The sequence below is a fragment of the Geotrypetes seraphini genome, chromosome 4 (assembly GCF_902459505.1).
Source record: "Geotrypetes seraphini chromosome 4, aGeoSer1.1, whole genome shotgun sequence".
NCBI lineage: Eukaryota > Metazoa > Chordata > Amphibia > Gymnophiona > Dermophiidae > Geotrypetes > Geotrypetes seraphini.
Window position 1 is genome coordinate 180,008,704 of NC_047087.1, and position 15,623 is coordinate 180,024,326.

At 44.2% G+C, this 15,623-nt stretch overlaps 1 protein-coding gene across 15 annotated transcripts in view; it reads right to left on the reverse strand.

Moving 5' to 3' along the window:
* KATNB1 (katanin regulatory subunit B1) overlaps positions 1-15,623 on the reverse strand; it is a 301,411-nt gene that overhangs the window by 242,547 nt on the left and 43,241 nt on the right. For 14 of the 15 annotated variants that reach the window (XM_033941729.1, XM_033941728.1, XM_033941724.1 and 11 more), the window contains 3 exons: positions 10,106-10,236; positions 6,696-6,813; positions 951-1,051 (listed from right to left, as the gene is read on the reverse strand). In XM_033941729.1, coding sequence (XP_033797620.1) covers positions 951-1,051; positions 6,696-6,813; positions 10,106-10,236 — 350 coding nt within the window. Of the gene's footprint in view, positions 1-950; positions 1,052-6,695; positions 6,814-10,105; positions 10,237-15,623 lie in introns of those variants that run through there. The other variant, XM_033941731.1, reaches the window with a different exon arrangement.

Consider the following 15,623-nt stretch of genomic DNA (forward strand, 5'->3'; position numbering starts at 1 on the left):
ACCGATCGCTGGCAGGAGGGTGCCCAATCCCTCCTGCCAGAAGACGCACCCCCTCCACCCCCTCCCCGCGCTAACAGCCCTCAAACCTCCCCCCAACCAAACTAACCTTTCCTTGTTGGCCAGACAGGACTTGTCCGTCCAGCCGGCAGGCCAGTCTCGTCGAAATGAGGCGGGCCCGCCCCTTCCCATCCTTCCGAAGCCTAAGGCCTGATTGGCCCAGGCTCTAGGCGCCTGGGCCAATCAGGCCTTAGACTTAGTGGGGATGGGCGGACCCGCTATGCTAAGGTCTGATTGGTCCAGGCTTCTAGAGCCTGGGCCAATCAGGCCTTAGGCTTCGGAAGGATGGGCCGGGAAGGGGCGGGCCCGCCTCATTTCGACAAGACTGGCCTGCCGGCTGGACGGACAAGTCCTGTCTGGCCAACAAGGAAAGGTTAGTTTGGTTGGGGGGAGGTTTGAGGGCTGTTAGCACGGGGAGGGTGCGGAGGGGGTGCGTCTTCCGGCAGGAGGGATTGGGCACCCTCCTGCCAACGATCGGTAGTGTCGGGGGGGCGGTCGGTAGTGTCGGGGGGGGGGCGATTGGGCCTCGCCTTCAATATAGGTGGCCTGCCTGGGGAGCATTTTTTTTTAAAAACGTGCATCCCGATTGGCTGATTAGACAGCTGTAGGATACCTACAGCTGCCTAAAATCGGGACGCACTTTGGAGAATCAGGGCCAGGATGTTTAACAAGCTCTTCCATATTACTCTTTCTGCAAAAAGAAGCTTGTCTGAAATGAATCCCAAGGTGTTCCTACAAACTTTTCAAAAGTTTCCTTGAAAATGTGTACATAACTAGACTGTTCCACAGAGCTAAGCACAGAACCTCTAACACATGTCTTCCTATAAAAATAATTCATATTAGTTTTAACAGAGAATGCCTGTTAAAATGCATTCCTAGAAATCAAAACTCACCTTAATGTTTGTATCCATAGAACCTGAAGCTATGTATTCCCCATAGGGGTGAAAATCAAGGCTAGTGATGTTGGCTTTATGTCCCATTAACGTCCTAAGAACTGTTCCAAAAGAAGAAAAACAAAAGGGGAGAAAGAAGAGACAAAGGGAAGGGAAAACAAAGTAAATTCTATAAATGGAATAAAACATTTCAGTTATTTATCTGCAATTCTATGGCAACCCAAAGGTCCCTTTTGACTTCAGGAATTGCCACTCCTCAGCCAACTATAGGAATATGTTGTACACAATCCAGAAGATAATGTGAAGAGGTCACCATGCAGAAATTATTTAAAAAAAATTTAACATTTACTTAATATAGAACACATTAGTTTGAAAACTAAAGCCTAATCAGAAATATCTTTCTGAACTCTCTCAAATATTGCTCATAGGGGTTGACATCATATAGCCATGTATGCAAATACACAATAGAAACAGACCTGTTTTGCATTTATTCAATGCTGAGAACACTGATTAAGCAAAAACTACCCTCCCATTTTACACAGCATTAAGAAATACAATCTACATGTTTCTTCTTTTTACTATACAATTAAGATGGTAACCTATAAATAAATTTTATCTTGAAAATATATTTTCCAGTAGATAGGAGTGTCATTCAAGACAAGTGGATTATCTCCCCATTGCCATGAGCCATCTGTAGAAGAAATCCACTCCAGATTTTTTGTGTGTCCCTCCTACTTCACTATGAGCTCTGCTGCAACCTGCAGTTAGTACCTAAGCATGATAAGAGCTTAAATCAAGTATGTGAAGTAAGGACACTCCTTAACAATAGAATTGTTTTGCTATAACATAAAACATTAACAAGTAATGAATTAACAACAGCTACCAGAAACATCAAAGGAGCTCAGGTAGTACCCCTGGAAACAGTAAACCTATTATACAGTATTCTTCAAGGCATAAAGGGCTGACTGGCATCCAAGACCAACTTGGAGAAGCATTAACAGAGTGAGACAGTAAGCAGATGCAAGAAGAACAAGGCAGGAGTCTAGAATGACACAACTATGTACTGGAAAAGATATTATCAAGGTAAGGATATAATCTCTTTTTCCAGTACAATAGGTGTGTCATTCTAGACAAGCGGGATGTACAAAAGCAGTCCCAGGATTCTAGGGCAGGCTGACTACGCCGGCCCGTAACATGGAGGAACCAAAGGTAGGATTATCTCGTGCCGCAACGTCCACCCTATAAAACTTTGCAATGGTATGTAGCATGGATCAAGTCACCGCTCTGCAAATCTCCTCTGGAGAGACCACTCAAGCCTCAGCCCACGACAAAGCTACACTTCTAGTCAAAATGTGCCTTAACAGAAACAGGAGACTGTTTTCCCACAGTCAAAGTAGGCTGAAGAAATGGTCTTAAGGATTCATCTAGAGATCGTGGCCTTGGAAGCAGAATTGCCACGCTTGGATGAATAATTGAGCCAAACAATTGGTCGGAGTAGAGAATGACACAGGGAAAAAAATTTGTCCTCTTTTCCACAAGCTTGGTTCCCAACCCCATCCCTTTTCCACAAGCTCAGTCCCCACCCCATCCCCACAAGCCTCCTGATCCCATCCACACAAGCCTCAAATAGTTATGATTTTATACTGAACTTATTTTATTAAAGTATAAAAAGAAACAATACTCTGTACAACTGTCATTTTATAAACACAAATAATATAGAGCAAGGATCAACAAAATCCTGTCTCCCCTCCCTTCCATAAATAGTCTACTTTAATATCCCCTCTACTTTTAAATAAGCCAAATTATTACAGAATGCTACACAGAAAAATCATGCCAACAGAATACCGCAATCAAATAGTGTTAGGGGAGTGCAATCAGGGCAACTGCCCCCAGGTCAGACAGCCCTAAACCAGCTGGAAGCTAAAGAAGCACAGCCTGGATTTTGCAGTCCCCAGTTATGTCTAACACCAGCTCTATCAGGATACATATTTCAAATCTGAAATATTCTAATCACAAAATAGAAAATAAAATTATTATTTTTTCTATCTTTGTTTGTCTCATTATCATTTTATTCTTCAAATCTATGTTGGTCTCAGGCGCTGGTCTCTGTTTTCTTTTATCTTCTCTTAACTTACTTGCCATTTGACCATTTGAAATTTCTTCTTTCTCCATGCTCACTATCCATCTTCTATCTCTGTGTATGTATTGTTCCCCATGTTCAGCATCTCCTTTCTCTATGTCTCCTATACGTCCCTTCCTAGTATTTCCCCTGTGCCCATCTCCCTGCCTCATCATTCTATGATCCCTTCCCCCTGTGCACAGTATCACTCCTCTATATCCCTATGCTCCCTCCCATCCAGCATCTTCTTTCTGCGTTCTTATTCTCCCCCATGTCTAGCCATCTTCTCTATTTCCATATACTCTCCCCATGTCTAGTATTACCCCTCTGTGTCCTTATACCACCCCCATGCAAATGCAGCATTCCCCTTTTTTGTCCCTGTTTCTTATGCTCTTATCCATGCCCACCATCTCCACTCTTTTTGAAAATCTCCCTGTGTCCAGCTTCTCCCCTCTTACTCCCTTACATCAATGTATGTCTTGCACTCTCTCTCTTTCCTCCCTCCCTCAGCTATGTTCAATATTTCATTCACTCTTCCTTCATCCCCTTGGTTCAGCTTTCCTCTTTCCTTCTCTCTTTCTTCTCTCTTCCTTCCTCTCTCTTCTCTTTCCTTCTTCCTTCCTTCCAGTTCCAAAAGTTATATCGTAAAGAGGGACTCGGCAAGAAGAATGATCTGAAGCAGTCCTCCGTGCAATGTTGCTTCTTTGTCCTACAAACGCTTTTAAGAGGCTGGGAGGCCCGCCCAGGGAAGCGCAAAGGGGCCAACGGGGGAGTCTCAGGTTTGTTTGTTTGGGGAGGAGGGGGAATATTTGCCAATAGCTGTGATCAGAAGCAGGGGAGGGATGGTGCGAGGGAGGGGGATGTTTGGGCCACAATAGGGAGGGAGGGGATCTGCTGGACTCGCTAGGGGGGGCTGCTGTTGCACCCATGATTGCAAGGGGGACTGCTGACTGGGAGGGGTGGGGAGGCACTCATGGCACATCCTTTACTACTGGGACAAGGCCATTCACCACTCTATGGAGTGATGAAAAGCCTTGTCCGCACACCCATGGCACTTTTTTCTCGTTCCTGCAGTTACCGGAAAACAGTCACCATGTCATTCTCTAGGTTTTAGAGCCTAAACTCATTAGTGATCTTGAGATAGCAAAGAAGAACTCATCTCATATCTAACTTCATCATAATGCAGTCCTGCTTCTTAGAACCTGTTGCCTGAAATACAGGCAAACTGACCTTCTGATTCACATGAATTGCCAAAATCACCTTCAGCAAGGAAAACTCCAGACTCAAATTCTGAGAAAGGCTCTCAACAAGAGAGCGCCTGGAGCTCTGAAACACACTGCGCCGAAGTCACTGCGATGAGTAAAACCACCTTAAGCATCAAGTCCATTAGGGATGCAGCTTCCAAAGGCCCAAACAGAATCTTAATGAGACCTTTGAGAACCGCGTTTATTTATTTAAAATATTTATATCTAGCAAATCCAACAATGCTAAGCGGGTTCCAAAGTAATATACATCTACCAAAATACAAAACATAAATTAACAAACCATCACCAAACAGAACCTCTCTGGTAAAAGCCAGAAAAAGAGAAGACCCCCCACCCCCCCCAAAAAAAAACACCGCACATAAAATTAACATATCATAAAAACTACATAACAAGAAAAGCAGGTCCTACAGCTTTCAAAGAAAGGTATTCGATAAGACCCATCTCAGAGAAATTTATAACAAAGGGAACGGTGGCTTAAACGGAGCACCCTTCAGAAATTTAGAAACATCCAGATGAGATGCCAGCGTAGAACCACGGTCCTGAGCCCTGAAACAAAAGCCTAGCAACCTGGAACTGAAGGGGAGCCATGGTGAGGCCCTTATCAATGTCTGCTTGGAGAAAAGCCAGCACCACTAAGACCATAGCCGAGAAGGGCTCCACCCATTTTTGGATGCACCAACATTGGAAAGTTTTCCATGCCTTAGCGTATGCAGAAACAGTAGTCGACTTCTTAGACATGAGAAGGGTGGCAGTGACCATATCTGAATAACCTTTACACTCCAATGCTTTGCATTCAATAGCCATGACTTAGAGCAAAGTGATCCGGATCTCTCCTGTTGCTTCTGGGCTTGACTCTTCAACTAACGAGGTGATCTGCCTTCTTGTTCTTTGCTGTTGCCATAAGGTCAAAGTGAGGATGAAGAAGTGCCCTGAGAGGCAATGCCGCAAGGCGATAAGGCAGAAGCACAGGGACACTGCACAGGAGAAGTACAACTCTCATGGCATTCCACAAAAACTTCATAAAATCCAAGTAGTCCTCTGAAGCCTGGCAACACTCTCTGATAACTAACTTGCGCTTCTTGGGCTGAAGGGCGTCCACGTCCTAATGAGCGAAACAGTCTGGATTTCCAAGCCCCAAAAATAGAAAAGGCCGCCCCAGTGGACTTTTAGTCACCTGCTTAAACAAAGGAGAGGTTAAAGATGCCGTTCCCGCCTCTCCAGACCGTGCCACATAGCACAAGGACACTCCTGAGGAGACAAATTTGCAAGAAATTTGGGTAAGAGCCCAAGGATTCCATTCCAACCAGTTTTGAGGCAAAAATTGCAAGTTTGGAAATGCAGAAAACTTCTGATAAAAAAAAAAAAAGATGCTAAAAATCCAAAATGGTTGCTGCTAAGAAATTTGTGCCAAAAAATGCTAATAAAACACTTCCCTAAAGTGTAAAAACAGCGAAATAAGGATTTTTCAGGTGGGGAAACATATAGAATCGACCCAAAACCCCAAATTCAGACCTCCCCCAATTCACCTCACAGGCTGAAACAGCCTTACTCACTGTGCAGTGATGAACATGTGCTGAAGCCTGCCTCAGCCCTTTACACTAGCTAGAAAGGAGAAGAATCACTGCCTCAAGCTGGGAATGCTTCTTCAACCTGATCTTCGAGCTGCTAGTCAGACACAGAGCCTGTCCATAACCCCATCCCCAAGGTCAATGGACACACTTATAGAATGGGGAAAGGCAAAAAATGTAGCTGGACATCCTGTGAAACACTGCTGAGCAAAAAAAATGAGGACGGCTCCGAGATCCAAAAATACTTGTGCAGGTACCACAAGGGATTGGCCTGTCAGCTGCAGACCAGAGTCTGCTTCTTCTCTGCGCAGGAAGAGCTGTAACTAAGGTGAAAGTTCTGAGAACCGAAAACACCTAATAAAGGTCAGAAACACCAAGGGAGAAAGCAGAACAGAAACATTCCTTCCAGCTCGCTTGCACAAGGGAAACAATGCAGATGGCAGTGGAGCTCACAGTAAAGTATGAGGGACACAGAAAAAATCCAGAGTGGATTCCTTCTGCAGATGGCTCGCAGCCATGTTGGGAAATAACCTCAAAATAAGTGAAATGACAAATTTAAACAGCCAATCATCAAAAATAAAAAAGAACTATACCACAACTAATCTTCCATAGATGGTATAAAAGAAGAAAACACCAGTTCTATATCTACTGTAGTTTAAAAGCCAGAAGCTATGGAAAGTGGCATAGCAAACAAACATACATACTAGTCCCTGCTATATATGAAAAAGGAAAGTTTGTGTGCAATTTTCTGCATTCTCTGCCCATTATTCCTGAAAAGAAAAAAGGCACCTACTTTTGGCAGCTTCCATGTCCCATACTCGCAGAGAACCAGACTGGGACCCTGCCACGATGAGGTCTTCAGAGGCATTAAATCGGACCGACTCTATTGGTGTTGTGTGACCTGTTAAACTCTGCAAAGAAGCATCAAGTAGGCAATCTGGACAAGAGGCTGAAAACCCCCAGAAGTTATACAAAAGCCATGTTAATCAGACTGAGCCATGCACAAGAAAACAGAATATGAAAAGAGGTGAAGACAGCTAAAAGATTGAGATAGAATCTGAAAGCCAAAATATAGTATACTTTTCTTCCAGTCCTCCTTTTACCAAGCAGGACTTGGGGAGCTACTTTCAGGCTATGTGCTAGAGAGTAGAGTTGGAGAAAAAAAAAAAAAAAGCTGTTCAGATTAAATGCACTATTTTTGGATTTTTTTTTAATTTTCAGGCTAACTGTTGGATAACATTTTGAAGGTGTTACTTACACTACAGGTTAACATTAGAGAATGACATGGAGACCGGTTGCCACGATGAATCCACAGTGACAAGAAAAGCAGAAGCCATATCACTGTGGATGATGTGACAAAACTTTTTACCACCCACGGGAACAGTAAAAAGCTTTTTTCCTGTGGTGAAAATTTTTTTAAAAAACATTTACCACAACTCCACGTCCCAAACGAGTTCTCCTATTTCCACTGGGCCTTGTGCTCCCCTCCTCCTCTGCCCTCCTAGTGCAGCATCAGAAGAAGAGGGCTGCTTGATAGGAGGAGGAAGTGGAGAGGACAAGGCCAATCGGGCAGCCCTCTTCTTCTGATGCTGCACTAGGAGGGCGGAGGTGGAGGGAGAATAAGGCCAAAGTGCAAACATTGAAAAAGAGGGCCCAGTTGCCGCTGCCACACACATGAAAAACCCTGGCAACAAGCACCATTTTGTGGGTTTGGATATGGTGGCAATTAGGAATGAGCAAAGACGGATCTGGAGGTTTGCTGAGTGGGCCAGATCCAGAGGTGAAGTGAGCTGAGCAGCCAGAGATGGAGTGCATAAACAGAAGAGTGCAGCCCTTGTTGAGAGAGCGATCAGTTGAGCCAGCACAGAGCCACGATCATCTGACATAGCTAATTGCAGCTCTTCTCATCTCTCTTGCCTACTCAGCTCATCGCAGGCAGAGAAGAGGAAGGTTTTATTGCAGCTACATTGACAGGAGGGGGAAGAGCTGGGCTGCCAGTGAAGAAGAGCAGCCACTTTGGGTTGGGAGGAGGGGGAAAGGCAGGCAAGCTGAAGGAGGACAGAGTGGGCCCTAGTTTTTTTAAAGGAGGCCTTTACCAGTGAAGCTTCTTTTTTCTTTAAAAAATCTCATCTAAAAAACAAACAAACACACAAACAAACGAAAAAAAAAACAACCTAGGGCCTTTCTGCTTTTTTCTGTTCCGTTTTGCCCACTTCTCCCCCAACCCAACATGGCTTCTATTCCTCCCCTTCCATCCCCAAAGATTTGACGCCAGCTGGTTACTGATGAAGAAGAGCACTCACGTTGAGTTGGGAGGAGGGGAAAAACAGGCAAGCAGAAGTAGGAGAGAAAGTGGGCCCTAGTTTTGTATTTTGTTTAAAGGAAACCTTTTTTTTTTTTTAAACCAGTGTAGAGCTTCTGTGGATGCTGGGGATGGAGCTCATGGGGATAAAGACAAATCTTTTCCCTGCATCATTTTCAAGTTACTATAAAACATTAGGAGATAATTGTATAATCCATTTTCTATTTACCCAAAACTGAATTAATATACATGCCAACAGTTTCTTGTATTTTTACACATCTTCATGTAAGCATTCTCAGGAGCAGCACTGTGTTGTATACAAGTACTTTATAAAACATTATGTGCACACACAGAATGAATGCTTATTTGCACTAGTCTCAGAACAAGTATAGATTAGTATAGGATTAGCCCTAGTCTTGCACCAAATAATTATGTTTTCACACATGGTCCCACTTTCTGCCCTGTTTTTAATCCCCTACTTATTTATACAAATCAAGCCCTACAATGAGTTTGCATAAGGTCTTGCATCCCTCCATCAGTGCAAGAGCATTAGTGAACTACTGGGGCTAGTTCTGGGAACCTATGTCATAGAAGCACATAAAAATGCCTATACAGTGTGTGTATATCTAATATAATAAAACGCTAGGCCGCGCATGCGCACTCCCATCGCGTGCGTCCGTTTTCCGTGAGATGTAGGGCACCTCAGGTAGGAGTGCGCATGCGCGCGAAACACTCTCTCTCTTCCCCCAAGGCGGATGTCGGACACGGCGGCTGTCGGCCCGTGCTGTTTTTTGGTCTTCCCTGCTCCTTGCCTGAAGTCCTCTCTCCTTCCCCGAGGCGGCTGTCTCCCCCAAGGCGGATGTTGGACGCAGCGGCTGTCAGCTGTGCTGTTCTTCAGTCTGCCCTGCTCCTTGCCTTACCATATTTTTACGTTGAAAGACGAGGCAGCGGCTCCTCTCAGGATCCCCACCTGCATCGGAAGTCCGATGCAGACGGGGATCTTGAGAGGAGCCGCCGCGTCTTTCAACTTAAAAATATACTAAGGCAAGGAGCAGGGCAGAACGATCTTCAAAATGGCCGCAACTACAAAGTTAACATCCTGGTGTCGTAGACTATACCTTCCCTCTCTGCACATACTAACAACAAAAATTCCACTTCAGAACTTCCCCCGGGGTCTTTTTAAAAGTCCAAACACTCTCCTTTTCACTCTCAGGAGGTGAGATGGGAAAGGAAGAGTTATAACACAGTCTGGAGCATTCCCAATGTAGCCGAGGCTGAAAGGGGTCACCAGGCACGTTGCCATTTGCGATGCAATACAGGAGAGGATAAGCAGTGATGCGGTAGGTTGGTTATGGTTTGATATTTTGTATTTTGCTTATGAGGATATGCTAAGGGTTATTTTACAGCTGCTTTAAATTGTTAATGAGGCCAGTGACTAGACCATGCAGGGGGAGCAGGAAGAAGGTGATGATGGACAGGAGGGGAGGTAAAACAAAGGGGCTGCTGCAGGATACGGTGAGCAGTGATGGAGTGGTGGAGGACACAGGGGAGGTAAAAGGAAGGGATAATGGACGGGGAGCAGGCAAGGGGTGGTTGTGGACAGCCAAGGAAAAAAAAAACAAAAAACACAGAAAGCGGCTAAGGAGAGAGAAAAAGAAATAAAGACAGACACACACACACACATATATTCTAGCACCCGTTAATGTAACGGGCTATAAGACTAGTATATATATATATATATATATTTTTTTTTTTTAATATAAAGGCAAAGGCAAAGTCACATTCTGGACAATTTTTATATAAAACCCTATAATAAAAATCCACTCATGTCACAGACCCTTCAGTGCTCAATCCTATACCCTTTTAGTGCCTGAGAGATAAGAAACAAGGTTCTCTCTTACCATAACACAATTTGGCTTATTCACAGACCACAGGTTGACACGGCAGTCATCCCCTCCTGTAGCCAACAGTCTTCCTGAATTCTTCCCTAATACAACAGCTGACACACTGCTGGAATGAGCCACAATCTCTTCTGTGATTGGAAGTGGAAAAAGGAAGCAACACAAGACAAAAAAATATTAATCATCTCAGTACTATTTGTTGTCCCTGTAAATATCAGGCTGGGGAAGGGGTAAAGAAGAAAGGGAAGTGTTAAGACAGAAGTAAAAAATGAAAAAGAGGAACTAGGTAAACATCAGAGGTGGAGAGGTGAAGGGAACTAGAAGAGGAGAAAGGAGGCAGGAACAAGGAGGGGAACAAACATAAGGGAGGATTGAGGAAATAGGACCTGCAGAAGCATTAGGCTAGGAAGAAAAAAAGGAGAGAAAACAAAACAGAATGAGAAACAGGCAGAACAGAGAGAGAGAGAGAAGGAAGACTGGAATGAGGGAGTACAGAAGGCAAATGGATACAAGGTATTTCTTCTCCCTCCATCCCATGACTAGAAATGGTTCTACAGTGTCACTCAAAACTAGACAGATATATGTGAGGTGGGTGGGAGATAAATAAGAGGTAATGGTCAACAAGCCTCTGTGGAATTTACTCAAACTCAAATCACTAAAATTCAAGTTGTTTATATAAGATGACAGAAGATTAAGAAGTCTTTTTTCCTCTTTGGAAGCTATTACTAGAGAAACAGAGATCTGCTAAGCACCAATATCTGTCTTATCATTCCCTCTGTAATTCTTCAGCCTGAGCAATGTATATTGATACACCTTCTTGTCCAATTAGTCTGTCTTGACTAGATTGTAAGCTCTTTTGAGCAAGGACTGTTTCTTCTATATTTTGATGTACAGCATTGCATATCTATAAGTGTCCCGCAAACATTTTGATGCCGTAGCACATTAAACTCGGTGCCGTGGCTGGAGGGCATCCGGAAGTGCGCAGATGTCGACATGACATCACGCATATGTGTAATGTCATCACGTCAACATCTGCACATGCATAGAGGCCCTTCAGCTGTTGCCCTGAGCCTATTTCTACGCTGATAGGGGTCACTGACAGAGGAGAGGTGCAGGGAGAGGAGGAGAGATGCCAGTGGGTTAGGAAACTGGTAGAGTGGAGGGTGACAAATATTAGCTGTTAACAGTTCACTCCAAGGACAGAAGCTGTGGGGACTGGTTCTGTCCAGTTCTTTTTAAAGTTTTCTTAACAGATTCATGATGGAAAGGCTTTTGGAAAAAGTATGTGGATTATATAAAAATCTAAGTGTAGACACTCTGGAAGGTGCAGATAAATATATAGCAAAGCTAGTGTCCAACATAAGAAAATAGTCCCCCAAACTACAAAGATCTGATGAAGAACTTTGGAGTTGAATGCCCACTTGTGAGGTTGAAGGATTGTGCTCAATTTGTCTGCCAATACATTTTATTTTCCTGTCAGGTAAACTGCTTGCAGGAAAATGTTGCGAGGGATCACCCAAGACCAGATTTGTATCGCTTTCTGGCAGAGGCAGCGAGATCCTGTTCATCTTGGCTTGTTCACATAGTACATGGCTACTTTGTTGTCCATGCGAACAGTACTACTTGATTAAGAAGACAATCCTGGAATGTGAACAAAGCATTGCGGATCACTCAGAGTTCAAGCAGATTGATGTGAAGAGTTGTCCCCTGAGGATTCCAGGTTCTCTGGGTATGAAGATCATCGAGGTGGGCTCCCCATCCGATCATGAAAGCACTGTTTCTTAGAATCTTTTTATGCGGTGGCACTTGGAACAAAAATCCCTTGGAAAGGTTGGTAGGTCTTAGCCACCACTGAAGTGATTTTTGAAGTTGTGATGTTACTGATCTGCTAGGAAAGAAGGCCCATGACTTGAGACCACTGGGTGGAAACAGCCCATTGAAAATCTCTGAGATGAAGATGGGCAAAGGGAATGATGTACTGTAGATGTCATGTGCCCAAATATTCAGAGCATTTGATGTGCTGAAATGTAGCGAGGAGATTTTCTGACAAAGTTGAATCTGAGTGTCGAGTTTCTGCTTTTTGGGTTGAGTTGACACTAGAGTCTCCTGCTGTCTCCGCTGCCTAGTTTGCCATTGAGTCACTGAATGGTATGTGGACCTTCAAGATTGGAGATGGTCAAGATTGGTGATGGTCAAGATTGGCGAGATTTGGAGGATAAAGTAGACATGCAGTTTATTTTTTATGATGCTTCCTCTAGCTCGTCTCCAAATAAATCATCCCGTATACAGGGTATATTAGAGAAAGATGTTCCTGGATGTTGGCATCTAGGTCAGAGATTCTCAGCAAGTCTTGTGTGCATAACTATTGAGACTGCAGAGGTACAAGAAGTCAAGTCTGGTTTCCAGGAGATCATTTGTCAGATGCTGGTAAGAGAACAAATGTTTAGATTGAATATACTGATCATAATGACACATCTTTTGTATAAAGTGATTTCATTAAAAAAAAAAAAAAAAGTCATCTACTGTAGAAATTGTAGTTTAAGATTCTATATGCCAGCATAGAAGCTTGAAATATTATGCATTCAAACCTATCTAGCACCCTGCCTTCTCTCCATGGAAGTATTGGGATAAGGTCTGGAACTTTGAGCTTTTTTGAGAACAGACTCCACAATTAGACTGATGCTGCAACTGTGGCTTGTTAAATCCAGAACAAGGCTGTATGCGGTAAAGTGAGCCCAGTAGTGCCTTCTTCATGAGGTTGAGGAACCTTTATGAAGTCTGGAGGTAATTGTTTTATAGTCTAGTACTTCGCTAAGCTCTGCCTGAGATGCTGAATCTTTATTAGGAGATCCTGCCCAATCTATCTAATGAATTTAATGAAAGATAGACCTTCTGGGGGCAACTTACTACAAGAAAGGAAAGGAGATGAAACCAAAAAAGCATAAGATCCATCCACCGATAACTCTGGACAATCACTAGAGGAGCGTCAACTTAGACTGATACAGTGCTGGGTTCTGTTAATTGAGAACAATGTTGAGGAGACCATGGAGAAGAGTATTGAGGAGATAGAGGGTGGCGCTGAGGTAAATGTTGACTAGAGTGCCTTGATGAACATTGATAGAAGCACTGAGAATGAAATGAACTGCACTCTCTCGATGAAGACTCATGCCTCAGTGTAGGTGCTCGATGTATGGGCATTGATGTACATCTATGACAGATGCCAATGATGCGCATCGGTCATGTAGTCGACTACAGACGCTAATGCTTGAGACTCATGCTCTGAGATTGATGCCTTAATTGAGTATCCAGGCAATGTTCAGACTGAGCTAAAGCTGGCGTTGTTTGAGCAGGATTTTGCAGTGCTTGCAAATGTAGCAGAACAGCTAGCTCTTTCTACAACAGCATGGAAAGCAGTTCCTGCAGAGATGATGCCATAACAGGTACATGCACCGGTATTATAGGCACATTAGTTGAGCGTCGAAGCACTAGTGACCCCGGGATCAAGGTGTGCTTCAAAAGTGATGCCAACTGTACAGATGATGATCTGTCATCAGTGCATCAGCACTTATATCGTGTTGATGTGAAGATGCCAAGGCATTCCTGGAGGGGGAAGTGTGTTTATGCTTCTTAGCCTTTTTATGAGGTTCCCCCTATACAGGCAGCACGATGACATAGACAATGTTTAGTCCATCAGTACCAGAGTTATCTGATGCTGAGGAGCGGCACTGGAGACTCCCACCATTTCTGACGTAGAAACAGACGTTCTGAAAAGTTTAACAAACTGCATCTTTCTGGCTTTTAGTGACCTTTTCTGTCATTTTGAACAGAGCAGGCAAGAAAAATCACAGTGATCGGGACCTAGGCACTTAACGAAACAACTATGCGGATCAGTACTAGAAATAGCCCTGTGACACAGAGAACACTGTTTAAATCCACTAAAAGCCTTGGACATCAGAGAAAAAAAACTGCCAAACTGAATGATTCCGAGAGATTGTGCAGATTGTAAACTAAACAGAGCTCGATGACCGCGGCCTGAAAACAGGCTTAACAGGGCTCAAAGGCCAAAAGTAAAAACCAAATAAAAAATGAAGATCGATGAAACTGGGCTAAAGTACTAATAAAGAATATAAAGAGACATCTAAAATAGATGTATATAATATGCACTCAGAGAAACTGAAAAACTGTTTCTCAGCTCCGCAAAAAATTAAGAACTGATGGTCCCAAGTTCGGGGGGAGGGCGAGAAGGCAATTGAACATGCGCGGTGTGGCAGTCTTAAGAGTTTTTAAAGTAACACTGCATTTGTGAACTGTTCATACTGGGCTCAGTGAATGACATCACCCACACATAAGAATATGATTCCCGCTTGTCCTGGCATAATAGAAGACATAATCAGGCTTGCCTTTTTTGATATTTAGGTAATTGGATTTTGGGGAGACAGGACTACATTTCGGGGCAGATTCTATAAATCATGTCCCGATTTTAGGCAGCAGTAGGTATCCTACCACTGTCCAACCAGCCAATCGAGATGCACGTTTTTAGAAAAAGCTAAATGAGGCAGGTGGTCTACACCGTAAGTGGTATCATATATACTCGAATATAAGTCAATCCGAATATAAGTCGAGACCCCCTTTCCCCCCCAAAAAAAATGATTGACTCGAATATAAGTTGGGTGGCTTAATATTCAAGTGCATTGCACTGTCAGGATCTGCACCCAGCTCCTTTTCTGCCAGGCACTGCACCTAGCACTCTTCCCTCCTTCCCCTGTCAGGCATTGCACCCAGCTCCCTTTCTGTCAGGCACTGCATCTAGCACTCTTCCCTCCCTCCCTTGTCAGGCATTGCACCCAGCCTCCTTCCTTCCTTCCCTCCCCTGTCAACATTGCACCCAGCCCCCTTCCCTCCCCCACCAGACTCTGCACCCTCCCTATCTTCCAAGCTCTGCAGCCTGCCGCCTTCCCTGTCCTAGCCTCAGGCTCATACCTCTACTGGTGATCGTCGGTGGAGGTGCAGCGGGCAGGAACAAACTTTCCAAGTTCCTGCCCCCCTGTTAACTGGATGCCTGTGAGCGTCTTCGGCCACTGAGAAGCACGAGCAGGTGTGCGATTTTGCGCTGCTGCTCAGTGCTCAGCGGCTTCCGTAATGGCTCCTGCAAATTCTCGTGAGGCAGAATGCAATAATTGTGGAAGGGGGGTAGAGGTGGTGACCCGAATATAAACTGGGACCCCCATTTTTGGGCCAATTTTGGCCCAAAAATCTCAGTTTATTTTCGAGTATATACGGCATTCATGGGTCTAAGGAGACATGTAGGGACATCTAAGCTCACCCAAGGGATCTCCCTAGAGCCATGACAAATTTTAAATAGACATGGCCACTAAGCTGATCGTGACAAGAAAATCTCCCTTCCACGATCAGCTGAGCAGCCGCTGCAAGAATATCCCCCCCCCTGCGAAATGAAAGGTATGGGCGGTTGGAAGTAGAGCTAGGGGTGTCAGCAGGAGCGAGTGAGCATCCCTTCTGC